At 40.0% G+C, this 27,093-nt stretch overlaps 1 protein-coding gene across 26 annotated transcripts in view; it reads left to right on the top strand.

Moving 5' to 3' along the window:
- The window catches only part of ANK3 (ankyrin 3), a 667,998-nt gene that overhangs the window by 491,319 nt on the left and 149,586 nt on the right, over nucleotides 1-27,093 (top strand). For all 26 annotated transcript variants that reach the window (XM_044239577.1, XM_044239576.1, XM_044239560.1 and 23 more), the window contains 5 exons: nucleotides 12,376-12,474; nucleotides 18,191-18,388; nucleotides 20,214-20,312; nucleotides 22,665-22,763; nucleotides 24,897-24,995. In XM_044239577.1, coding sequence (XP_044095512.1) covers nucleotides 12,376-12,474; nucleotides 18,191-18,388; nucleotides 20,214-20,312; nucleotides 22,665-22,763; nucleotides 24,897-24,995 — 594 coding nt within the window. The remainder of the gene's footprint in view (nucleotides 1-12,375; nucleotides 12,475-18,190; nucleotides 18,389-20,213; nucleotides 20,313-22,664; nucleotides 22,764-24,896; nucleotides 24,996-27,093) is intronic.

Raw genomic sequence — 27,093 nt, 5'->3', positions numbered from 1 at the left:
ATTTTCTCAGCCTCTTAATGCTGCCAATATCAACTGGCCTGTTATCTTATTCTCCCACAGAATAGGCAAGAATAAGTATGTTGAGTATCTCTGTAATAATGGTGGCAAATGTGCTGAGATATGAACAAATATCAAGGCAGATTTTTCCACTCTGGTCTATATACAGATCCTAATTTTAAATAATTTTTGAAATGTATTCATTTTTTTTCAACAAGATTTTAATAGCTTGATTTATAGACTAAAATGCTTTGCAAAGAATGGCTCCTCGTGATCGCCTGCTGGGTTTTTTTTTCCCCCCCATTTAACTCTAGCTCTGTGTAAAGCTGAGCATATATGTTTCTTGAAGGAAGATACTTTGCAATGGGTGGTGTCTTGTCATTTTCCTTTTCCTTTGCATCGACTTGCAGCCAAATCAAAGGCTCAGTAGGGACACGAATCAGAACCATTTTAAGGCTTTGTATCATCTTCTGAGTTCTCTCTTTTCCCTGGCTCTTCTGTACCCCATAATAAAGACAGCTATGTTTGTGTTTAGTGCTTCAGAAAAGATGGCAGAGTGCCAGGTAGAGTCATTAATGTCAGCGTTCTGAGAACGCTGCTCTGATCACAGCTCTGCCAGCTTCCAGTTGTCCTAGCAGGTGCCACTGTCTGCGTCCACCTACAGTCCCATTACTACCACAGCACATCCAAGGCTCCACCATGACCCTCAGATGCACACATTCATCTTAGTATCTGTAACACTTAGCATACTTCCTTGCATATTCCAGGTGTTTAATAAGTATTCATTGAATATATAAAAATAAAAGATACTCTCCTTAGTGTTAATTTGCCAAAAGGTCTTAATTTTCTTGACTTTATACTGATCCTTTTGTGAAGTAATTTTGCTCCCTGAAGTTAATGACTTCCAATTGATTTATAAGAATACAGAGAGATTTGTGTGCAAGTAGATAAAGGGTTTTTTTTTTTCCAGATTTTTTTCTTAATTTATTTATTTGACAGAGAGAGATCACAAGTAGACAGAGAGGCAGGTGGAGGGGGAGCAGGCTCCCTGCAGAGCAGAGAGCCCGATGTGGGGCTCAATCCCAGGACCCTGAGATCATGACCTAAGCCGAACGCAGAAGATTAATCCATTGAGCCACCCAGGCACCCCGATAAAGGGTTTTCAAAATACCTCAAATCTGTTGGTTGTTAAATTCTTACTATTCTGGGAAGGTGTCAGGGGACACTCGGGTGCCCTGTAATTTTAGCTTGTCCTTTCCCAGAAATGCAACTGGTTCTATTTTACAGGTTAAATAGAAAGAAAAAAGTAATATTTTTATTGACTTTTGCTTTCTATTTTATTTCCAGAAGTTTATTGCCCTGCCTAAAAATAAATCCTTAAAGAAAATACTAAATATTTTATGGTCATAAAATAGTCTCTATCAAAGAGAAAATTCCAATACAATACTTTCTCCTTAGAGTTCCAACATAGACATGTTGATAAAAGCATGTGAAATGAAGCAAAATATTCTGTGTTTGAACATTAATCAAGATGAATTAAAAATATTTATGTCATTTGAAAGTAGATTAATTTTTAATTTTTACATTACAAATATTAAAAGTTAATTAAAATTTATTTGAATTCAAAGAAGCATAATGACATCTAAATGTTGCTCTAAACCTTAAAGTGCTCTAAAAAAATTAGATCTTAATATTTAAAAAAAAGAAAAGAAAAGAAAAGAAAGTACTGCTGCTAAATATCAAAGATAGGGAAAGAAATGTAGACAGCCAGAGAAGAAGACACATTATAAATGGAAAAATAATGATGAGACTGTAATCATGAAATGCCCTTAGCTTTCAAAACATGAAAATCTCTTTAAAGGAAAAAATGCTTTTGAGAGTTGCAAAGAGTTCTGAGGACATGACGGGAGCAAGTTCTCCCACACTGTGTCTCTCTGTCTATTTCTCTCTCTCCTAATGATTTTACAGCATATTGGAAACCCCATTTCCCTTACGAAATTAGAGATATAAAGGTATTGGGTAAATTTTGGGTACCCCTGAAGCCAGGCTGCCGTGAAGAGTCTGTAGAGCAGGTTCAGGACAGGTGTTATTTTCATTAACTGCTGTGGTTCTAAGTGCTGGTGCCCAGCAAGTACTCTACTCTTTCTCCTATTTTCTTGTGATGTAAGTCAGTAATGCTCAGTAACCTTATTTCTTTTAAATAACTCTGCATTCATTAGGCACACAAGAACTCAATAGTTATCAACAGTAAATATCGTTAATTATTCTCCTTCCCAAAGGAAAAGTAAGATAAATAAGTAAGTCATTATTATTTTTTTTAAGTGTTGACTTTACTTTGAATTTTTTCCATGTAACATCTTCTAAGGACTATATAAAAAGCAACTTGATATATTTAAAGCCATAGTTTATAATAAGGTATTCATTTTCTACCTGCTGAAAATTCAAGAAGTCTCTTATCTATTTACAGAAAGAATATTCCTGAAGTAGTGTGCGATAGAAATAAATATAAACTGTGATGGCAGAGTGTGTAGAAGTCACATACTCATGTTTTTACTCAACTGTATTAGAATTTTGACTTGAAGTAATGGTAAAAATCATAAACTCTGGAAAAATAGTTTTTAAAACGTGTTTGGAAGGCACTGAAAAGTAATCAAAACTTGGCATAAATTGGAGTGAATTCAACTTTTGAAATAACTAAATATCATGAGATCTCTATTTATAAGGCAGGTACTGTCATACAATTCATGGAGACAGTCACAATGTTACTGTCTTGAGGTTAGAGGATCACGTTTGGAGCTGTAAGAGTGGCTGGATATTCAGGGATGAATCACTGAAAGGAGGGAACCACAAATAAAGCACTGAAGTCAATCTAACAACTCCCCACAATCCTTAGCTGAGCCCTGAACTATGTGTGTTTGCAGGGGAGGGGGTGTTGAAACACCAAGGAGGCCAGAGGGAAATAACAGGTAAAAAAATCGAAAGCTGAGAGGAAAGTTCAGCAGTGCCTGTTTCAAGGAAGACAATCACCACATCACGGAGGCTTGGTAAACATCTTTGGCTTTTTATTAACTCTATAAGAACTGCATCTTAGAAGTTATAGCTGTGTCCCAAGTCTAAAGGGATTACTCTTGGAATAAGGACAAAACTGAAACAGACTTGCTGTTGAAAACCTAAAACCATGTCCCTACAAGATCAGAGTCTTTATAGCATATTACTCATAATATCCAGTATTTAATCTAAATTTGACATATAATTTAAAAATTAATAGTACACACAAGAGGAAAAACAAAATCTGGCTTGCAGTCCAAAGGAAAAGTTATGTAATTAAAACAAACCCATAGGGGCACCTGGGTGGCTCAGTGGATTAAAGCTTCTGCCCTCGGCTCGGGTCATGATCCCAGGGTCCTGGGATCGAGCCCCACATTGGGCTCTCTGCTCAGCAGGGAGCCTGCTTCCTCCTCTCTCTCTCTGCTTGCCTCTCTGCCTACTTGTGATCTCTGTCAAATAAATAAATAAAATCTTAAAAAAAATAAAATAAAATAACTATGATAAATATGTTAGAGAGCTGAAAGAAAAGATAGATAAAATCAGTAAGGCAAAAAAAGAAAAAAATTTCAGGAGAAGTAAAGAAATCTTAAAAAAATAAATCTTAGAACTAAAAAAACAATATCTAATTTTTTTTTAAAATCACTGGATGGGATAAAGAACAGATTGAAGGCAAAGTGAGAAAGAATTGGTGAACTTGAAGTCAAGTTATAAAAATCATCCAAACTGTAGAACGGAAAGCAAAATGTTAAAAATCAAGTTAACACCATGTCAACAACCCGTGGAATATTAGCAAGCTGACTACATATATATGATGCAGCCTAAGAAGCAGAGGAGAAAGAGAATGGAGTAGAAAAGGTTTCTACTTTAATTATAAACTGCAAGCCCTGACCCAGGAGGCACAGCACACCCCATGGAGAATAGATATGAAGAAAACCACACAGAGGCACATCATACCAAAGCTGCTAAATATCAAAGATAGGGAAAGAAATGTAGACAGCCAGAGAAGAAGACACATTATAAATGGAAAAATAATGATGAGACTGTAATCAAACTTATTATCTGAAACACTGGAGGCCAGGGGTACCTGGGTGGCTCAGTCATTTAAGCCTCTGCCTTCAGCTCAAGTCATGATCCCAGGGTCCTGCAATCGAGTCCCGCATCGGGCTCTCTGCTTAAGGGTGAGTTTGCTTCTCCCTCTACCCCTCTCCCTGCTCATGCTTTCTCACTCTTTCAAATAAATAAATAAAATCTTTAAAAAAGAGAAAAAGAAAAGAAACACTGGAGGCCAAAAGGCAATGGAACATTTTTCAGGTACTAAATGAAAAATATCTGTTAACCTAGAACTTATATCCTATAAACAAATTCATAATAAGAGCAGAATGCAGTTTCAGATAAGCAATACTTGAGAAAACATCAAATCCACACTAAAAGAAATACTAAAGGAAGTTGTTCATTCTGAAGGGAAATGATAGCAAATGGAAATGTGGATCTAAAAAATGGAAAGAAAAGTTGGAAGTAATACATAAGCAGATCAATATAGAGAACATTTTTGCTTTTTAGAGATTCTTTAAAATTTGATTAAAGAAAAATATCAATCTATTAGGTTCGTAGTAGATGTTAAATATCTAATATTTATAGCACAAAAGATAAAACTAATAGTGTAAATGGAAATATAGCAGAATTTCATATTATATGTGAAGTTTTATAATATTAATTCAATACATCATATATAATATTACTATGTGATACATGATTGATAATATTAGGTAGACATGTTAAATTAAGGATATATATTGTAATGCCTAGGGCAACCACTAAAAGAAAAAGAAAAAAGATTGATTTAAAAAGCCAAAGGTGGAGATAGCCAATGATATGTGTAATGATTCAGTGATTAGAATACTAAATAATGCTCGGTTAACCCAAAGGAAGACAAAAAAGGAGGGACAAAGAACCCACAAAGAACAGAGTGGGAAAATACACACAACAAATAGCATAAGGGTATGGGTTCTAGGCTCAGAGAGAAAGCCATGATTTTCTAAGCAGAGAGAACAACAGAAGGATTTTGCCTTATTTTAGTTTAAACATACAGAATGAATGACAGGGACAGCAAGGAAGGGAATTAGGAAGAGATACTTCTCTCTCCTATACATAAATGGCAGAAATGAATTCTAGGTCATGAAAGGAGATTGTTTGACAGTAGAGGGAATCCGATTCCTCAGCTGGAGGCAAGGCGAAGTATAAATTAAGAGTCCAGCCATTGGCTTGTGTGTGACCTCGAGTAGGTTCCGTGACCTTGAGTAGGTACCTCCACCCTCTGGAGGAGCTTTCTTACCTATAAGTGGAACTCTGGTGTCTTTCTCATGAGTTGTAAAGATTCAGTAAGTTCACAAGTACAGTGTGCCTGTAACAACAGGGGTTTTTCAAAAAATGGTATAACGTTCCCTCCTTGGTCAAATCTGTACCGCTGAACACACACCCAATGAGGATATAGTCAAAAGTTTTGGTAAAAAATACAGATACGAGAAGAGCATTACTGTTGGACAGCAGTTGCTGCCCTTTGACTTCTCTCTGGCCATGTTACAGCTCTCCCCTCCTGGAGAAGTACCTGCTTTGTGTTTCATTGTTTCTAGTTTTTGGTGAAATATACATCCTCTTTTACATGCGTGATATAGGGACGCCTGGGTGGCTCAGCTGGTTAAGCAGCTGCCTTCAGCTCAGGTCATGATCCCAGCATCCTGGGATCGAGTCCCACATCGGGCTCCTTGCTCGGCAGGGAGACTGCTTCTCCCTCTGCCTGCCTCTGCCTGCCTCTGCCTGCCTTTCTCTGCCTGTGCTCGCTCTCTCTCCCTCTCTCTCTGACAAATAAATAAATAAAATCTTTAAAAACAAAACAAAACATACACGCGTGATATAGGAAAAGAGTTCTCTCTGCTTGATTTCCTTTTTCTTCTCTAGAGTGAGATTTATTTATTTATTTATTTGTTTGTTTATTTATTGCTTAGAGAGAAGGAAAGAAAGGAACCTACAGAATACATGTCAAAAGAAATGTACATTTTAAAAAGTATTTCCCAAGTCAAGAATTAGGCTCACTTCAATATTGGCTTTGAGCAAGTTCAGCCTGTTAAGAACATATTCTGGGTGCAGTGTTCTCAGAAGTGATGCCTTAATGTCTTGTTCCATGCTTTTTGGCAAAAACAGGACCCGAAAGAAAACCTTTTTGACCTTCGAGTGTGCAAGGTTTTGCTCTCAGGCTAACATGAGAGAGCATTTTGTCCAGCCAGTAAGGCACAGTTTCCCACCTCAGTAATAAGATTACTGTCACCGAGGTGAAATATGAGATCTGGATGAGCCAGTTGGCTTTGCTTCAGAATTCTCCCCAAGGGAATACTTGTTCATTATGTTAGTGCTTTAAAAATCAGGGGAATTGGTGGGGGGGGGGGGACATGCAATTTCCCTTCCCTCCCATAACGTTACTATGGCAACTCAGCATCCCTCTCTCCCTCTCTGCTATCTAAGCGCACATGCCACCATTCATAGAGGGCCTCCCCGGCGCCCCGGGAATTGCCTTTGTCTAGCATTTGCCATCCAGAGGCCGGCACTTTCATATGCAGTTGAGGAACTGCTTTTTGGTCCCGGACCCATTCTAAGTAACACTGTGCTGGGAGTAAGTTAGATTCCTCATTTTGTATTGGAAAAAAGCACTGCTCTAGTTTCAGGGAAAGGAGTACACCGGATCGCCGCTGTGTTCCAAACCACGGGATCCACAGGAGCTCCCTTTGTTAAGCTTGTAGTATTCTCAGTAAGAGGAAAATATCTTATTTAGAACAACTCCTCTGATATTTTGCTTACTCAGAGTGAGAAAGACTCGTCAGTCTTTTGTCACATTTAAAATCTTTTTTTTTTTTTTAATTGAGAGTTTTATTTTTCTGGAAAGAAAGACAAAGTATAGCACTCCTGAAGTACAAGGTAAATCTAGACAAAAAGGATAACAAGGAAAGGGATTTTTAACCAGCTAACTAGAAAACCTTTTTTGAAAGACTAGTGCCCAAACCCATTTACTTGGTCTCTCCATGCGTTCATTCACTTATTTCCATTAAGCCACTTTCACGGATACAGTACTGAGTAACCCTCCCTGTGACGGTCAAATCTCCCTTAAACTAAGTGGCCTTGTGCTCAGAAGAAGACTCGTTGAAAGGATAATGCCTGTTCACAAAGGACTAAGACTCAACAAAAAGTTCGAGGTTCCTCAAAAGAAGTACAGATAAAATAAGGCAGATGCCCTGCAAATGGGATGCTTATGTCCAGTTTTGGAAAAACCTCCTAAGAACACAGGACTTTCAAACGGTATACACTGGGATCTTGGAGAAAGTGGGAAGGGGAGTCCGTGCAGGTACCCCGTGTGGGCAATGCAGAGAAGCAAGAAGACAAAGAGCTACAGAGGGTTTGTGGACCAGGTGGGAAGGAGGGGCACTCGGGGAAGGCTGTCCCTCTTAACCCAGGGAACTGAGGCTTGGCGGGGGAATGAGTGGCAGTTATGGATGGTCCCCAAACACAGGGCTCCAGAAACGTAAATGATAAACCTCACCCATTCAAAGCAAAAGAAATTAGTTTGAAATTTAAATTTTTTAAAAGACCATTTATTTGAGAAAGATAGCACAAGAGAGGGGAAGGGCAGAGGGAGGAGAAGCAGGCTCCCCGCTGAGCAGAGAGCCTGACACAGGGCTGGATCACAGGACCCTGGGATCATGATCTGAGCCAAAAGGCAGCTGCTTCAGCTACTGAGCCACCCAGGTGCCCTGGAAATTTAAATATTTAATTTTTGTCCAAAATACCGGTATTAAGTCAACTCAGTGCTGGCTAATTTTCCTTTTTTTTTTTAAACTGAACTAAGTGTGAAGCAGTACATGGCAGATACCCTTCAGTCTCACTGCAGGCTGGCCAGGCAGCTGTCTTTTTTGTCACCGTAAATGCTGTGACGCTGAAGACCTTGCATTAACTCTGGGCACCAGCTCTCCACTGACCTGTGAATGTCCCCGCAGCCAGGCCGGGCAGTCATGACATCTTGTACAGCTCCCTGATGAGGCAGCTCTCCGGCCGGGGCCGGGATCCTGGCTGTTTGAAGTCCTGCACTTTTGAAAAGTTGCAGAGCAAATTTGCAGAAGATCCAAAGGAGTCAGCTACTCACGATCAATGTTAAAAATACTGCAAGTCAAAGTCCAGTTGAAAAGAGCCGTGCTTCAGGTCGATCATTGCAGTTAGCTGGGAACTGAAGATCCCAACCCTGGGGAAGCAGCTGACTTGATCATTGAAACCAGGTGGTAATAGGAACAATGGCTGGGGACAATGGCACTTCACTGCTCTTGCGCTGATGAAAAAATTACCTTCCCCAGCCGCATCTCTGGAGTCGATGAGTTTTTAATAAATAAACACCAGAGATCAGAGGCAGCAGCTGCAGAATGTAGATAAAAGGAAGGTTCAGGGTGGCTGGAAGTTTGAGCCGAGGGGCTTTGTCGTAGTAACTCCTCCCAAGGCGTGCCTTGTCTGTTCCGTACCGTCTGGCCTAGCTCTGCCGTCAGCCTGTGCCGCCTTGGATGCGTCACTGAACCTGTTGGAACCCTTCGAGTCTTCATGTATCACATGAAGATTGTGCCTTCTGTATCAGGGTAGTTGTGAGGATCAGATGGTTTCAAGCTTGGATTGGCTTCACAATGATCTAAGAGAAGAGAAAAGGTCAGGGACGCGAAGGGAAAAGCCTGATCAGGAAGGTGACGGCTGACGCCGAGCACCACACACCAGAGGCTCATTACCCTGTTCAGTCTGCTTTAGTCTGAAATAGGTTTGAAATTTTCCATAATTAAAACTTTAAAAAAAATGAAATGGGCAAACATGTACGTCTGTAAGGAACAGTATGTTTCAAAGGATTGAGGAGTCGAGGTTTTGCACTTAACGAGCCAGACACTTTGCGTTCAGTGTGTAGGAGTTTGTTTGGGAGAAGGTAAACTTCAAGGATAAATGAGTTGGGCTAAAATAATTATTTTTTCTGTGTGACCTTAGTTTGAACACGTCTGCACGTATTCTGTCACCTCTTAGGTCTTAGAATCTACTTATGTGAAAATGAAAGAAACAGATTTGACCTTTCAGTTCATAAAAGACAATATAAAAGGGTCTGTGTGGAATGTTTCTGTGTGTGTGGTAGAGGATAGGGGTAATTATTATTTCTCCTTCAGATATTTTCAGATTTTACATTATTGGGAAGACCCTTGGACATTATAGTGATTTTTATTTTTTTATCTGTTTTTATTAGCAAAATGCTGTTTCCAACTTCAAAGTCTAAACATTGCTTTACTTTGGTTTATAAGAGCAAATGTTTTAAATCAGCATAAAAGGCAGAATGCTTTCATGCTCACAGCATGATCAAATGAGGTCATGCAATGCTTGTGATTCAAATTTCATTTTTTAAGGACTTAATTCTTGGATGTGGCTGGTAGGTTAGAAATAGAATTGTACCTCACCAAATATACATTAGGATAATTATGGTTATTTTCAAGATCTGCTCATACAATCTAGAAGTGATTTGAACACACTGAATTACATTCTGATGTACCTTAAAATGTAACTGTCTTTTGAGTAGGCATTGTCAACCATGGGAATCTTCAAGTTGGGGAACACGTAAGGTGGGTGTGTAAAAACTCTCTCTAGAGTTTGGGGCCACTTAGATAGTTTTGAGTGAATAATTTTCCACTCCTCAGTTCCCGAGCTTTCCCACCAAACATGTAGTACAACAGTCCTTCTACCCTAGCACTAAAGAAAGACCTAACTAACTCTCACACACCTGGCCCCAGGGTGCAAAACCTGGGGAGAAAGGGGGACAGAGTTGAGCAAGGCAAAGAGTTCAGGATATCAGTGTCATGTTCACAATGGTGTGACTCTAATGACTGAGCAACAGATTCTTCCGCTCATTGGATGGTTAGAAATCTTGCTGCTGCTGCTAACAAAAATGAAGGACCTAAAGGAGTTGTATTATGATGCATCATTGAAAAAAATCTTCACGGTGTAGGTGAATTTGGCATGTAATTCAGGAGTTCAAAGAACTAGTGACACTGCTTTAACAAAGTCCATCTACTTACTTATGCAGAGGAGATGTCTCAGCACTAACATTGATAAAAACAAACATTGGGATGGTGTTTGTACCAAAAATAATAAAATGCCTGGGGATAAACTTAACCAAGAAGGTGAAAGAACTGTACTCTGAAAACTCTAAAACACGGATGAAATAAATTGAAGATGATACAAATAAATGGAAAGATATTCCATGCTCATGGATTGGAAGAACAAATATTGTTAAAATGTCCATACTACCCGAAGCAATCTACAGGTTTAATGCAGTCCCTATCAAAATACCAACAGCATTTTTCACTAGAGCAAACAATCCTAACATTTGTCCAGAACCACAAAAGACCTCAAATAGCCAAAATAATATTGGAAAAGAAAAATGGAGGCATCACAATCCAAGATTTCAAGATATTCTACAAAGCTGTAGTAATCACAACAGTATGATACTGGCACCAAAATGGACACATATATCAATGGAACAGAACAGAGAGCCCAGAAATAACCCGTAATTATATGGTCAATTCATCTTTGACAAAGGAGACAAGAATATGCAATGGGAAAAATCTCTTCAACAAGTGGTGTTGGAAAAACCGGATAGCTACATACAGAAGAATGATCCTGGACTACTTTCTTATACCAGACTCAGAAATAAACTCAAAAATTAAGGACATAAATGTGAGACCTGGAACCATGGAAACCTGGAAGAGAGCACAAGCAGTAATTTCTCTGACATTGGCCATAGCAACATTTTTCTAGATCCATCACCTGGGAAAGGAAAACAAGAGCAAAAATAAACTGTTGGAACTACATAAAAATAATAAGCTTCTGCATAGAAAAGTAAACAATAAAACTAAAAGTCAATCTAATGAATGGGAGAAAATGTAAATGATACCTCTGATCAAGGATTAGTATCCAAAATATACAAAGAATTTATACCTCAACACCAGAAAACAAATAATACAATTAAAAAATGGGAAAAGACATGAACAGACATTTCTACAAAGAAGACATCCAGTTGGCCAACAGACACATGAAAAGATGCCCAACATCACTCATCATCAGGAAAATGCTAATCAAAACTCAAATGATATATCATCTCACACCTGTCAGAATGGCAATAATCAAAAACACAAAAAGTTGGTGAGGGTGTGGAGGAAAAGAAACCTTCGACACTGTTGGTGGGAATGCAGACTGTTGTAGCCACTCTGGAAAACTGTAGCGTTTCCTCAAGAGGTTAAAAATAGAGCTATCCTACGATTCAGCAGTTTTACTACGAGATGTTTAACCCAAAGATACAAATGTAAAGATCCAAAGAGGCACATGCACCTCAATATTCATAGCAGCAATGTCCACAAGAGTCAAACTATGGAAAGAACCTCGATGTCCGTTGACAGATGAATGGATAAAGAAGATGTGGTCCATATATACAGTGGAATATTACTGAGCCATCAGAAAGGATGAATACTTAGCATTTACATTGAGATGGATGGAATTGGAGGGTATTATGCTGAGGGAAATAATTCAGTCAGAGAAAGACATTTTCACTCATATGTGGAATATAAGAAATAGTGCAGTGGATCACAGGAAAAGGGAGGGAAAACTGAATGGGAAGCAACCCCGAGAGGGAGACAAACCATGAGAAATTCTTAACTATAGGAGAAAAACTGAGGGTTGCTGGAGGGGCGGTGGGTAAGGGATGGGGTAGTTGGGTGATGGACGTTAAGGAGGGCATGTGATGTGATGAGAGTGGGAGTTACATGCCACTCATGAGTTATTGAACTCTACATTTGAAACTAACGATGTACTGTATGTTGGCTAATTGAACTTAAATTTAAGAGAAAATAAAATGAGGTTGATCCTTAAAAAAACAAATTTCTATAATAAAAGTTTATTTTTTTACTTTTTTAAATGGTGGCTATCAAATGACTTTTGGTAGGTCAATTCCATTGGATATGTATGGAAAGAGTAGTGAAACAATCGTATTTTTAATGGTGAGTATTCGAATATGTGGGAAATTATGGATTTTACAACTGCTTAAACTTTTGAAAAATTTAGTTTTCTACTTAGGAATAGGTAATTATTTTGAGATATGTGAGTAAATGTTTGAAAGTCCCAGGTCCACACCATGTTGGAAGTCACACCAAATCCTGAAGAAAGACACTGCATTTATGGAGTTTCCCATCAAATCTAACTGAAGATGTTGCCTTTGTTCCTCAGGATGGTCTGACGCCCCTGCACTGTGGAGCAAGGAGTGGCCATGAGCAGGTGGTGGAAATGCTGCTCGACCGAGCGGCCCCCATTCTTTCAAAAACCAAGGTAATTTCTTCCCAAGTTTTTGGACGTGAACTGTATTTCACTTTGCATGCCTTTACTGCCTGTTGAGCTTATTTAACTGCCTGTGAATCATAGAAAAATGATACCATTCCAATGTAGCAGTGAAGAGTAGTTCAGATCTTGGAGAACCTTAACATTAGTTTGGGTTTATGAAGCCTTTTGATGGAGTGCGCCCTGCCACAAAGTTGTCTTTGTGTGTGTTGCTTGTTTTTGCTTTATTTTGGGAACACTCACTGCTTGATCTTACTCTGTGAAATTTTCATAGCTCATCAATCATTGTTTATTTGTGAAAGAAAATAGAAGATCTATAGTCTCGGAAGTCTGGGGACTAGCTCTCTTTGTCCCGCCCTTTGGTTTATTTCTTGAGGGTTTACAGATTATTAAAGAGGATATCGTTTAACTGATAAAGGCTGGAATCTTTGGAACGATGGCATCTTGCTTGAGTCTTTGGCAAAGTTGACATATGCAAAAAGAATGCATGGTGATTGCCTCAAAATGAATGTCTTACAGAATGTCTTCTGGATTTTTATGATAAAGCCTTTGGCACTATTTAATAAGAGAATATTTATAAATAAATTTTGAAACATACAGAATACCTGGGTCCCACAATTTTTGTTAATCTGATCAGTGATACGTGGAGGCTGCATTAAGCTTTATAAAGAGCCTTACTTCTAAATGTCATCAAAACAACAAAAACACATGTTACTCCTGTGTGCGAGTACTCTGGTGGGTGTTTCCTCAACAGCCCTAGTGGAGATGCACCAGGTTCCAGGTGGTCTGAACAATTCCGTCACTCATTTGAAATGCAGGGTTTACATTAGTAACCAAGCGAGGTGTTACCAACAGTGTGAAACAGCCACAGTATTTCATTGTATGTGATGACACCTTGGCTTTTGAGGGCTTCTCATCTAAGGCCTTCTGGCTCTGCTTTGTCCTTTCAAGAAGTCTGTATTTATCTTTTTCCACCTCTACTGCTTTCTTCCGAGTCACCTCACCACTAACTGGAGCCTCACAACAGCTTCCTTACTGGTGCCTCCATCCTGCCATGGTCCTCTCCAGCCCCATTCCCAGGGCACAACAGTCAAAGTAGCCAGCTCACGTCAACCACACCGTGTCACCTCCGCCTAAAAACCCTTGTTCTCTTCAAAATTAATTTTCATTTCATCAAAACAATAAGGCATAGCTAAAAATAAAATTGCTGTCTCCGTCTTTTCTCCCTTTTGTTCCTCTCATTGTTTTTTCTTTCTTTCCAAGATATTTCCTTGATTTTTTTCTTCTGTGCTTATAATGGGCAAGAACATTTTCTTGTTCTCCGATAACTTCTTTTCTTAAAGCATCCAGTTCTTGTTTAATGGATGCAATATAGTCTATTACCTTTCTGAGAACACCCCAGATAATTTCCTTTAATTTTTTCCTGCCTCTCTTCTGTCTCTTATTCCTTACAATATCTTTTTTCTCTGTGTTGGTTTTGTCTCTCTCTTTCATGTTGGGGTTTCCAACAGGTGTCTGTACCCCACCATCAGTGTCAGGCACTAACATTTGAGTGGAAACTCCATGCGAGTGTAGGCAGGACTCCACTGGTGGTGAGCCGTACACGTCCCCCCATGTCACGGTTAATTGCCCTTTTTTTCTGGCAAGTTCAGTTATTTTGAGAGACGAATCTGCCAATGTTTTACAGTGTAGAAGCTGTGTCAGTACATTCCGAGTAAGAAAAAAGAAAAGGGGGCTGTAATTCTCCTAGTTCTCTATGCATACATCAGTCATGGTAGTGATAACAAATACTTACGTGGTGTCTAAGCACTTTTCATATATGGACCCACTGAATCCTCACAATGAGGCACCAGTTTTACTGTGAGACCCTTTTTATAGATGAGGCAACTGAGACCCAAAGAGTTAAAATAACTTTCTCAAGAGAGCTCAGCTCATGTCAGAACAAGGATTTGAACGCGAGCAGTCTAAATGGAGAAACCACACTCTTGACACCCATGCCAGCCTTCCTTTTTCTGGGAGCACCTGGTCTCACTCCAGAGCCTCACCACTGCCACTGCCCGGGCTCCTGCCTCCAGAAGCGCTCTGCTTCCGTTTCTCCAGAAATTAAACTCCTGATTTCCTGAAAGGGACAAGGGGGCAATCCTCTTGCTTTGCGAGGTCCGAAGGACCTGGAAACCTGACCACTCCATACACAGGTGAACCAATCCTGCTTTTGACTCCAGGCCTCATCTTTATCTTCCAAGTTGTGTCATGCTTCCATCTGCCCTGCCTTTGGGGCATCTGAGAAATCAGTCACCTGTCTTTATTTTACCCAGTGGGTTGGAGTCACATCATGGAGCCTATTGTGTACATCTTTTTCCAGTTCTGTATTCAGTGACATCATGTTGATGGCTCGAAATCAGTCATAGTGGGGTTCTTCGCACCATGGAGATAGGCAAATGCCACATATTGGGGTTTTTCTTTTTTTTTTTAAGACTTTATTTACTTATTTGACAGAGCGAGATCAGGAGTAGGCAGAGAGGCAGAAAGAGAGAGAGGGGGAAGCAGGCTCCTCACTGACCAGAGAGCCTGATGCGGGGGCCGATCCCAGGACCCTGAGATCATGACCCAAGCTGAAGGCAGAGGCTCAACCCACTAAGCCAAACCAGGTGCCCCGGGGTTTTCCTTTTTCAAAGAGCTGTTGTTATTAAACATTAACCAGTAACACCGCTGAGGTACCCTTCCACAGACGCTTAGCATTCTACCTTCTCTCTTCTGCTGGATGTGTTAACACACTAAACCCTCTTTTCACATTCTACAATGTATAGACATCACACCTCTGTTTTTATTTCCTTTCCTGTGTGTTTTGGGGGTGCGTGCATACATGCCCCTGTGGAATTTATCTTTTAAATTGCTTCAGAGTTTGGGAAAGGATGGATGCGTATAGGTCACATCTACCATGTTTGTTCAGAAGTAGCCTCCTGCCCTAATAAATTCCTGACCAGCATCTGACCACCTCCCTGCCTTTCCTCTTGTTCTGCTCCCTACCATCTTCCAGCCAGCTGGCCTGCTTCCACTTTCCAGAACACACCAGGTTTACCCTCACGTCCTGTGCCCCTACATGGAGTTCCCTCAGCTTGTCCCAGATCTCTGCGGTCTCTACCCATTTTCTGACTCCAGTGCTTTGTTCTCACAGAGGCCTCCTTGTTAGCTTCTCTTCCTGTGTACTTCTCTCTCTCCTTGGTAAAATGAAAGCAAGGACTTTGCCTCCTTCGGTGTGGTATTCCAGGCCCCTAAATTAGTGTCTGGCCCATAGTAGACCTCCCAGAAACATTTCCTGAATGAATTTTAAGTGAATGAATGCGTTTCTGACTTTAAGGCCATCTGTCTAATTCCTCAAGGCTTTCATCTTTCTGAGCTAAGGAAAGCCGTCACGTTGGATCTGTATGTTCAGCTTTACGAGGGGGCAGTCTGTGATAAGAACCCTCTTCCTAGGGCAGAAGGTCTTTACATTCTTCTCCTCCTTCTCCAATGCCCTATAACTTACCTACTCATATATTGTTATTTCGTGTATCGTTAGAGAATTTTCTTCTTTCGTTGGCACTGCCTCCCATCTCTACTCTCCACGACTATCATTTGATCTCTGAGATTTTGTTTCTTTGTTTACTTCACCATTCAGAACATAAAGCAAAGGAATGTCTTGGTAGGGAGGAAAGGAGATGTACATGTGCTCGTGGGTGGCAGGATCTCAAATGAGAAGCGTCCCCGTCCTTTGTTGCATGTTAGTGTCTACTTCGATTTAGAATGTTAGAGTGGAATTTTTTAGGCAAAATATTCTTTTTTTTTTTAAGATTTTCTTTATTTATTTGACACAGAGAGAGAGATCACAAGTAGGCAGAGAGGCAGGTGTGTGGGGGGTGGAGGAAGCAGGCTCCCCGCTGAGCAGAGAATCTGATGCAGGGCTCGATCCCAGGACCCTGTGATCATGACCTGAGCAAAGGCAGAGGCCTTAACCCACTGAGCCACCCAGGCACCCCTAGGCAGAAATATTCTGACTGACCATGTATGAAGTCTTTAAAGTTACATGAATATTTATTTTTCTATATAAGCTGCACAATCTGGGGAAATTATAATCCATGAAATTTTACTTGCAAGGAACACAACTAGCGTTGTGTTGAAATATATCACAGTGAGTGAATGGTACCATGAGAATGGCTAGAGGAAGACTTGCAGTGTTTCTATCTTGATCTACTATTTTATGTCATTAATAGATAAATTACGGGAAATAACTTGACCCAGAGGATTCAGAAATCCCGGAGTCATCAGTGCCTATTTAATACATCATTATTTTCAAAGTTCACCGATGACACATGTTTTGGAAACTGAATTTGCACTCGCTTCCTGCCCACCCCCAGATATGTTAAACTATGTTACAGTGATGAACAGAGCCTCTCTTGACAATTGGATTTTCTAGAAATTTCCCAGGCTCCTCCACTTTGCCTCCATATTTGAAGGAAGCATGAGAGAAAGGACTGACATCTTAATGCCTTATTTTTGTCTTCACTGGGAAATAAGTACTGGATGCTAAATGTCCCTCCAACCTGCTTTTAAGGCTCTACTTACCTTTGAGCCTCTTTATTTCTTCTCACAACTCTTTAAAGAATTTTTGACTTATTCCTACCACGCATGATTAACTGTGTTGTTGATCCCAGCTGATTTAAACAGAGACAGGTGTTAGTTGATGAGTTGGTCAGTGCCTTGCCTTTCCTCATCACAGACACAGGGGGGCACCAGACTGATGGAAGAGGAAAAATTTCCTTTCTACATTGATAGGAAATTAAATGTGTTGTTTTAGTCAGATCTTTTTTTATTGATCAAATCAATATATGAATATCAAGTGTTAGTAACTTGTAAGGAAAAAAAAAAAGCCAGTGTAATGAATTCCAATCTACTTTTGCTTTTTTAAAAAATTTTTTAAAATCCTTCTCACTCTTAAATATTAAGAATTCCAGGAATGCCTGGCTGGCTTAGTCCATGGAGCATACAGCTTTTGATCTCAGGATTGTGGTTTCAAGGCCCATTTGGGAATGGAGATTACTTAAAATCTTAAAAAAAAAAAAAAAAAAAAGGAAAGAAAAAAGAAAGAATTTTAGTTCACTGGGGATAAGATAAATAATGGACATTAGTGCAATTCACATTTTTTAAAAAATTAGGCTCCACGTCCAGTGTGGAGCCCAGCACGGGCCTTGAACTCACAACCCCAAGATCAAGACCTGAGCTGAGATCAAGAGTTGAATGTTTAATTGACTGAGCCACCCAGGCACCCCAATCACACCATTTTTAAAACCAGAAAAGAAATTATCTTGAAAAATTTGTTTTCAACTGATAAAAGAAGTGAGAGGACTAGGTTTAAAAGTAGCTAGAGTTCAAAACAATCATCAAAACCTTTTAAAAAGAGGGTGGCTGGCTGGCTCAGTTGGTAGAACATGTGACTTTGATCTTTGATCTCGTGTGTCGTATAGAGTTTACTTAAAATTAAAAGTAATATGACATGTTAACTACTTGGAATTTAGATAATAAAACTTTTTAAAAAGCTTTTAAAAAAGAAAAGGTATTTCTGTGTGAAAAACTAGGTTTTCATCTTCTCATATTTGTGCTGTATTTTATGTTCGGGACATTTGTATTTAAAAGGTAAAACAGTAAACTCGGATTTTCTTATGTGTTCCAGAATGGATTGTCTCCATTGCACATGGCCACACAAGGGGATCACTTGAACTGCGTCCAGCTTCTCCTCCAGCATAACGTGCCCGTGGATGACGTCACCAATGACTACCTGACTGCCCTCCACGTGGCTGCCCACTGTGGGCATTACAAAGTCGCCAAGGTCCTCCTGGACAAGAAAGCGAACCCCAATGCCAAAGCCCTGGTGAGTGGCTAAGCCAACAGCTCCAGTCTGTGTTGTCATGCTGACAACGTGCGGCCTCCGCGTGAGAAGAGAATACTTTGAGGAGGTAAAAATAGAAGGTCTAGTTAAGTAAAGTGTACTTCCCCTCAACTTTTTTCAAATATCCTTTAATGAAACAACCTATTTCTGATGTGAACAAGGCCGATGGGGCTAAATCATTAACCTCTTTATGGTCACACTGGTGAATCTCTTACATAAATAAGACCCAAAAACTGTAGGTGTAGAAAAGACTGAGGTGATTAGACTTATCTTACTGAGGGTATAGTTATAATTATATGTATTAAAATTTTTTTCCCAAGATCTAAAAACATGAGGAAAAGTGGTCAAAAAACTTTCTCTTATACATCAGTGGTCTAGGAATTTGTGAGCTAAAATTTTGTGTTACGTTTACCATGTAAGCTAACATATGGCCAGTCATCTCCTTTTCATATTGATAAAAATGAAAATTTGGTCTCATTTGTAGTCTTAACTCCTAAAATGATGTTATTTTAACCCCTAGCTATACTGTAATTTGATTTTCTTGATGAGATAGGGTTTTTGTCTTTGGAAAAATAAATAATCCCAATTTGGTAAGCTGTTTAAATTTAGTTCAGAATAAGCACCCATGTTTAGGAAAAAAATCAGTCACCAAATGCTAGGGAAGACATGTAAATTGACTAGCAATTTTAAGGTAAAGGCCGTCATCTGATCAACTGATTTAGAAAGGGTCACTGTTCCTTTCCAACTGGTATTGTCTCCCTGTCCCAACGGACCCCCAGTGCCTCTGCTACTCTGGGGGCAGGAAACATGAGGACTGAGGAGCACTCTGACCCCAGCCTGTCATTGTCACTAAAAGCTTTTACTGAAACAGTATTTCAAAAGCTGTTGACCTGCCCAGTATACCAAGCATATCTTTGAATTCTGAGAAGGGAGGAAAAGAAATTAGCAGTCATGACTCATTTTTCCATACAAGAAAAAAAAAAAAAGCCTTAAAACAGGGTGTGGACATTCACTCTCATTTTCCTCTGACTTGGAAGATTTCACAACATGTGGAGGTTAGAGCCAGTCATCCTGGGATGGACTATGGCCAGGTAAACGGTCTCAGAATGGCTGTGGAAACACCTATGGTAACTTGGACGTAAGCTTTTAGAGTCGACCCTGATACTTTATAGTTTTCCATGGTGACTGAAAAATGCTCTGTGGTCCCAATGATCGAGGGGTATGATTTGGAGCTAATTTGTGAAAAAGCAGACTCCTTTATTAGATTAAACGTGAAACCAAGTGATCCAAATAATGTTGGGTTGTTTCCTGCTTCCTTGGGAGTAAACACCTATTTGAACCTTAAAACTGGAAGGGACGAAAACATTCTAGAACCAGTCTTGTAGTTGTCCTAAAATTCAACAGAGAATGCTGAATGGCATTGGCAGAGTTTGGGCTGTGAGGACAAATGTTTGGGCCCAGCTGTTTTTAGTCTGTATTTGAAATGAGATGGAGGAGGGAGGGACATATTATTTGGAAGAGTGAATTCCAAAATAAAATAATCTAAAAAAACGCATGACCATTTTGCCTCAGCCACCAAGAGGCTGTGACAAAAATTCACTTCCTGTTCGTGATCAGCAGAGTACTGTGGATTTCTAGGAGCAGCTAGACTACCTACGCTTCCAGAGAAGAATCCGCGTTCTGTTTCATCGCGTCATTTACTTCCAAATCCTTACAGAACATCATTTCGCAAACATTTTACCACACTCGGAGGAATTGTATCTTCAAGGAATGTGGTCATGTACTTCTGTGCCTTTGTCCCTTTCAGAACGGCTTCACTCCTCTTCATATTGCCTGCAAGAAGAATCGAATTAAAGTCATGGAACTCCTTCTGAAACACGGTGCATCCATCCAAGCCGTAACCGAGGTGAGGCGAGTAGGATTTCTAGGCTTCGCCGGGTCACCAGTGTATACCTTCACAGCTGGAGTCCCAGAGCCTTCCTCAGAGAACAGCTAGCTGTGCTGTGTGTGTGATTGCCACTGATGACTGTGTAGACCCTTCATCCAAGGGGCTGCCCATCCAGAGGAGAATAGACAGGAGTCTGGGGGTGGGTGCAAACACATCATCCAAAACACATGCTTCATGCTTAGGGGTGAGTGGTACCATCAACGAAAGCGTAATTTTCATGAAATCCTGTCATGCAGTACTTCTCAGTGGGGGCGATTTTGTCCCCCAGGGGGCAGCTGACAACATCTGGAGGTATTTTCAGTTGTGACAGCCACTTGGTGTTACTAGAAGCCAGTGCCAATGAATAGTTGACAGTGTATACAGGCCAGCCTTCTACAACAAAGAATTATCTGGTGCGTAATGTCAACTTTGCCAAGGTGGAGAAACTCTGTATCCTCAAACCTCCAGGTGTTTGTAAACTGAACACTTCTCTCTCCCAAAATTCAGAATGAACGACACACAGAGTTGCTGAAGTTAATAAAGGACTAGCTCTAGGTTTCTTTTATACAAACTGACATTGAACTCAGAGGAATGTTCCACCAGGACCAGTGCTGAGCCTGCAAGACAGCAAACCAGGCTCGTCAACCCCTGCCCCCTCTGGACTCTCCTTCCCTACTCTACCCCCAGCACTCTGGTCTCCCTAGATGCCAGCCATGACACTTCCCTAGACTGGACACCCTTTCATTCACCTTCCTATCTCTGCACCCTCCATGTGTCACCCCAGCTTTGCTCAGCTAATTCTGCACACCTGCCTGGAAGGGATAGGGGGCCACCTTCCGCAGGAAATCCCTCACCCCTGGCCCACTCTAGGAGCTCCCCTGCAGACTGCCTCTTCCCATCAAAGCACGTATGACCTAGCTACTCTCCTGCCCCCAGAGAGTCCAGGCTCCATGGGCACAGGCTGAGCCCCACTGGTCTGTAGATGCCAGCAACACAGTGTAGGCCATTCAGTAAAGGTTTGTTGAATGCATCAGTAATGACTGTAACATTAGAAGCAAATAGAAAGTTTGAGATCTAGCTTAGTGACTATTATTTTGCCTGATTTTGTTATCTGCAGATGAAATATTTGCCTTGATTTGTGACACAATTTTAAAATGATTAAATGATTGAAAATATTACTACTGCTTTATTCTTTCTTCACTCTTAAGGCTTTATTATGGCACCTGTGATTTTAAAAGCTTATTCTCATTGCGCAGCAACCATTTTTAAAGTCAGAGTGGGCTCTGCGATCAAATTTTTTTGACTGATGTTTGAATAAATATCCAGAGATGTCAGCCCCTGAGAAGGGGCTGTTGCCAGTCCTGTACTCCCTCAGAGCTCCCAAAGGCAGGGCAGACGGAAATGAGGGCTTGGCCCTGCACGTGTTCTAAGGACTCCCCCTGCTGATGGAGAAAAGTGCCAAATTACAACACAGAGCTTTTCCCTGACTCCCTCGGTTGCCACTCTCTGAAGGTGGGGCAACCAGAATTCTTTCTCTTCTGCCCTTTACCTCACTATTATTAAGCAGAGTTCCTTTCACATATTTTTTTGACATTTCTCAAATTTCTCTTGAGATTGGTGTCTCCTTCTCACTCTCTTTAAAAAAAAAAAAAAAAAAAAAGCTTTTTCTAGGCATGTTAAATATTTTTACCAAATGACGATGTTCATGTTGCAAGTGGAATGAAATTCTAAAAAATTGTAAGTGGCATCATTTCACATACAAAGCACAAGTGTTACGGCTGTGTGTGTGTGTAGGATTATAGACAAACAACATTTAAAGTCTAGTCTAGTGACCTTTGTATTATTTACCTTACTTAATTTATAATATTCATAAAATTTAAAAATTAATTAAAGATTTATTGCTGATTTGCTCGTTTATTAAAAGGTTGGCATTAAGTACCCCCCTTAAACACACACACACACACACACACACACACAATTATATGGATAAAGAAGGTTTGGTAGCAAAGGGGAAAAAAACTTTAAGTCATTTTTCTCTAATTTTTTCTCATTGATCTTTATAAAATATATGAATTTTTTCTTCTTTAGTGGATATGACATAAGTCTTTCATAATCACCGAACCTGCTTTAAGGAAATGATGATCATGTCCTGATGCGTTTATCTTATTGAATCTGAATCTATGCCAATAATAGGCAGGGCGCTGGTGTCTTTGATCTGATCACTCAAGTGGTTATATTAAGGTGGATGGGTGGAGGGCAGGCAGGGAGGCAGGCAGACAAAACCTTTTTATGATAAGATCACAAACCAGCATTTCCCTCTTTTCTTCCTAGTCGGGCCTTACCCCAATCCATGTTGCTGCCTTCATGGGGCATGTAAATATCGTATCACAACTAATGCATCATGGAGCCTCTCCAAATACCACCAATGTGGTAAGTATCCTTCTAAGAAAGAAGGTCCAATTATGAGTATTTCAGAAACTGGTGAAGATTGTTCTTATTTACTTATTTTAAGTAATTTTTATATAAATTTTATATAAATATATATAAATTTTATATAAATTTATATATAAAATTTATATAAATATATAATTTTATATAAATATATAATATATATTAATATATAATTATTATAAATAATATAATATTTATATTATGTATTATATTGATATATATTATTAATATTATATAATAATATGTTATATATCATATAATATTATATAAAATAATTAAAATATTTTTTAAATAATAGGTTAATTACTATTTACTGCTTAAAAGACAACATTTAGGAATACCTGTGCTTTCCTTTACTTTGAAGGCAAGATCTGTTCAATCACTAGCTGATCGCAAAACATTAGGACTTATGGGTTGTGTGTATTGATCTTACAGATATGTTACTATTGGATATTACGCCTAAAAAATAGCTTTGGTAGAGGGGAAGATTTTTTGGTTTTTGTTTTTTAACAATAGAAGCATTTAGTAAGTGTTTCATGTTGAGGAAGCACCTCAAATCACCATTATCGTAATTGCAAGTAAATTCAAAATGATTTTTCTCATTAGTGTGCTTGAGCACGTTATAGCAGAGCCATGGTTACAGCAAATCCATGTTCATAGATCATTGGATGGTATTGCTTTTCCACACTAATCATTGCTCTGCAGAACCATGAGACTCATTTCAGAGTAAGTATCGGAGAGGTGACTTCTCACCCTAGGTCTGCGTGTGGCATTTAACATTACTTTACAGGACTTTAAGTTAGACATCATAGTATTATTAGCATAACAGACCACAAGCCTAAGAACCTGGTTGAACTCATGAGCACCACAGCATTAACAATCAAATAAACCACGCGCTGGCACAGAAAGGGTCAGCCACAAGGTCTGCACACTCCCCCTGAGGGTAGGCTTCCAGTAAGGCTCTGTCTTCCGGAGCCCAAATCAGCACATGCACAAGAAAAGGACCAGCTTCTCAGCTGACAGGTAATCTTTTCTGTAACTAATGCCAGAGAGAGAAGATTTCCCTTCATTAAGAAGACCCTGGATAATACAGTAAACTCTATCCCAGATGCTTTTCCAGTAAACACAGTAACAAGTTACACGTGAATGTGTCTTTGTATATCCTGCTAGGGAGGTTGGCTATCCTGCAACACAAGGCTTGATTTAGAAAAGGAATTTGGGTGGGTGCCCGTGGTGTGAGAGAATCCTTTGATTTCTGTGACTATTTGTTTCTGTCTATCCATTTTTTAAAAGTATTTTCATTGTTTATTAAATAAGTGAACAGATGATCTGAATTCAGTTCTTTTGGTGAAAATGGGGGCATGGTTGGGTTGGAGGAATCCAGTGACAAGGAAAAGGGCCCCGTGGGATAATGTGCAAACTAGGATATTGGTGTGCTGAGGTAAAGCAGAGAAAGCAAACCAACTGCCTGCAACCGAGTCTGACCCTCAGGTGTGTCTATGTTGTCCTTGCAGATGTGGGTTTTTGCTTTGTTCTGGGTGCAATTCTGATTTGGGGGGCCAGGCTTAAGAAGTATACACAAATATCCAAACTGCCACTGCTTTTGGAAAAGAGGAAGGTGTGGCCTGCCGGGGCTGGCATCCTATTCGGCTACCGGCTACCAAAGCCTTCTGCGTGTCAGGCAGCAATGCCACCGCCCCCCCCCAACACACACCATGGGTCGGGGGAGGGGGGTGGGCGCTCTGTCGTGGAACAGTCCCTGGCTGCTGCCTTCGCTCATTTCCTCTCCTGTTTGGCTCTGGTGAGCATTCACCTTTCAAGCCCTCCAGGGGCCACATGGAGCAACACTTCTGATACTGCCAGAGACTGGGCTCCCCAGGGTTACACCAGCCTTTCCATCATGAATCAGGTGGATGTGAACTTCTTGAGTATTCAATTTCCTGTCCTTCCTCATTTTCAGTAAGGAAGTGCTTGGGACTATTTTTTACAAAAAAAAAAATAAAAAAGAAAAGAGAAGAAAAGAAAAAACCCTCCATCGTAAGCTTTATGCAAATAAAATATGCCACCCTCCTTGAGAGCTGTAGTTAATTACCTTTGGCTCCTGTTCCCCAGAGAGGAGAAACAGCGTTGCACATGGCAGCTCGATCTGGTCAAGCCGAAGTCGTGAGGTATCTGGTGCAAGATGGAGCTCAGGTAGAAGCTAAAGCCAAGGTACGTGCAACCCATGAAAGCGTGTGCTATTGAGGGGGAAAAAACCCTGATTTTATTACAACCTTTAAACACATGCGTGCTCTCTTAAAGGAATACTTTCATAAAGTAATGACAAAAGTTCTATCCATGTGATATTGTAAAAAAAAAAAAAAAAATCCCAACACATTTGTCCATTCAATTATTTGACAAAATTAAATGGAACAAGAACTTTATGCCAGAAAGAACTCTGTGTCCTTGGCATATCGTTAGCCCTTAGCAGATTTGGAACCAAACCGAGACTTGATCCAGAGTTTTTCACACTCCATAGAGAAGGACTTAGGCTCAAAACTTCTAGAACAAGCACAGTTCAGAAGCACGACTGAACTCTTTTGGTTAATTTCTATGTCACTGGTCACAGACATAAAAGGAAAAAGGAAGTTTTTACTTTTTCTTCACAATTTGTGAAGCCATGAAGAGACTTGAGACTTGAATTGGAATGGTTTCAGTTTGAGTTTGACTGCTTCATTCTCTGCCTGGTGTTTAATTTCCAAAAGAAACCCATTTACCTGTCACCCACTACCTGTCAGTTGGTCTGGTTATCAAGATGGCAATTCAGGTCAGGAATTATAAATAAATACATAGATTCTTCAACTGCTTAATTTAACCTTCATATATAAATGTACATTTATTTGCCATTTATTTGTACTGTCTACAGTTTCTAGATTCAGGTTAGGTAGAGAGAAAACCAAGACACGTATGAAGCAGTTTGTATGCAGAATATTTCTAGACTTTTATAATATTCTCCCAATGTATTTAACTATCTCATCTGCATCTAATTTGACCACAGTTGTTTTTTCTCAACTTCTATCAACACTCTCCAAAGCTTTCAACTTAGTATTCTTAGGGAAAAATTGAGCCTTCTCTTTCATACTCATATTTTACCTGCTAACATATTGTGTGATTGTATAATTAAAGTATTAGTGCAAATATAGCACAAAGTAGTAAAGTGACTAGTACAAACATATTAGTGTGGGAACAAACACAACTAGATCATTGTAAGCATGAAATCTGCAGATGAGCACCAAGGTTGTAATGTTCTGAGCAGCAGACACACACTCTGAGTGTCCAGTAGACTGTGGTGCCACTTGGTGCATTTTACAGAGGATCTGGAGACCTTTTCTGTTAAATGGACGAGAGTAAATATTTTAGGCTTTGCCAGATGCTCCATCTCAGCCACAGCTGCTCAGCTCTGACATTCTAGAGCAAAAAGCAGCCATAGGCAATACTACATAAGCAGATGGACATGTCTGTTTCCAATAAAACTTTATTTACAAACACAGGCAGCAACTGGATCTGGCCCCTGGGTTGTAGTTTCTCAGCCCTGATCTAAAGAGATTGGTTCAATCTGCTTCATCAATAAAGAGCCACGGATAGGAAAGGCTGTACATTACCACGGACTACAAGAAACCTCACATTTTCTGAGTGTTGTTGGTTCCGTAGCAAGCATTGTACCCATGGAATGGTTAACCCACAAGCTGAAACGGAGGAGAGAATTCATAGTGATGATGATTTCATTAAGGAGGCAGTATGTATCATGATTAAGAACCTGACCTCCTCAGCCAGACTGCCTGGGTTTGAATCTTGATCCACCACTTCCCAGCTCTGTAATGTTGGGCAATGAATTAACATCTCTGTGGCACATTTCTTTTCCTAGTTTCTTCATATAGAAACTGAGAATCCTGATAGTTGCTGGTGATAAGATTGGTGTGATGATGAATGAATGAATGTAGGTGGAGTACTTAGCACAGAGCCTGGGACATGTAGATGCTCAGCAAATGTGCAGTGGTGGTAGTGGCCAAAGGAGAATTATGGGAGATCTTTCTGCAGCAATTATCTTGTTCTGGTTTCAGTACTCTTCTTCCTGTGGCGCCCCAATTCCTCTTACTCTTCTTACATAGACTCTCTTGCTTTGGCCTTGACTCTCATCCTACTTTTCTCTTCAAAGACGTCTCCTGTGCTCCAACCTCTTCTGTGCCCCACCTTCTCCTGTGCTCCAACCTCTTCTGTGCCCCACCTTCCCTACAGGAAGCATCTACCTGAACTTTTTTCCCATTCAGGT

This window comes from Neovison vison, chromosome 2, assembly GCF_020171115.1.
Source record: "Neovison vison isolate M4711 chromosome 2, ASM_NN_V1, whole genome shotgun sequence".
NCBI lineage: Eukaryota > Metazoa > Chordata > Mammalia > Carnivora > Mustelidae > Neogale > Neogale vison.
Note: the sequence above shows the minus strand (reverse complement) of the source record. Positions and strands in the feature narration are given on the sequence as shown.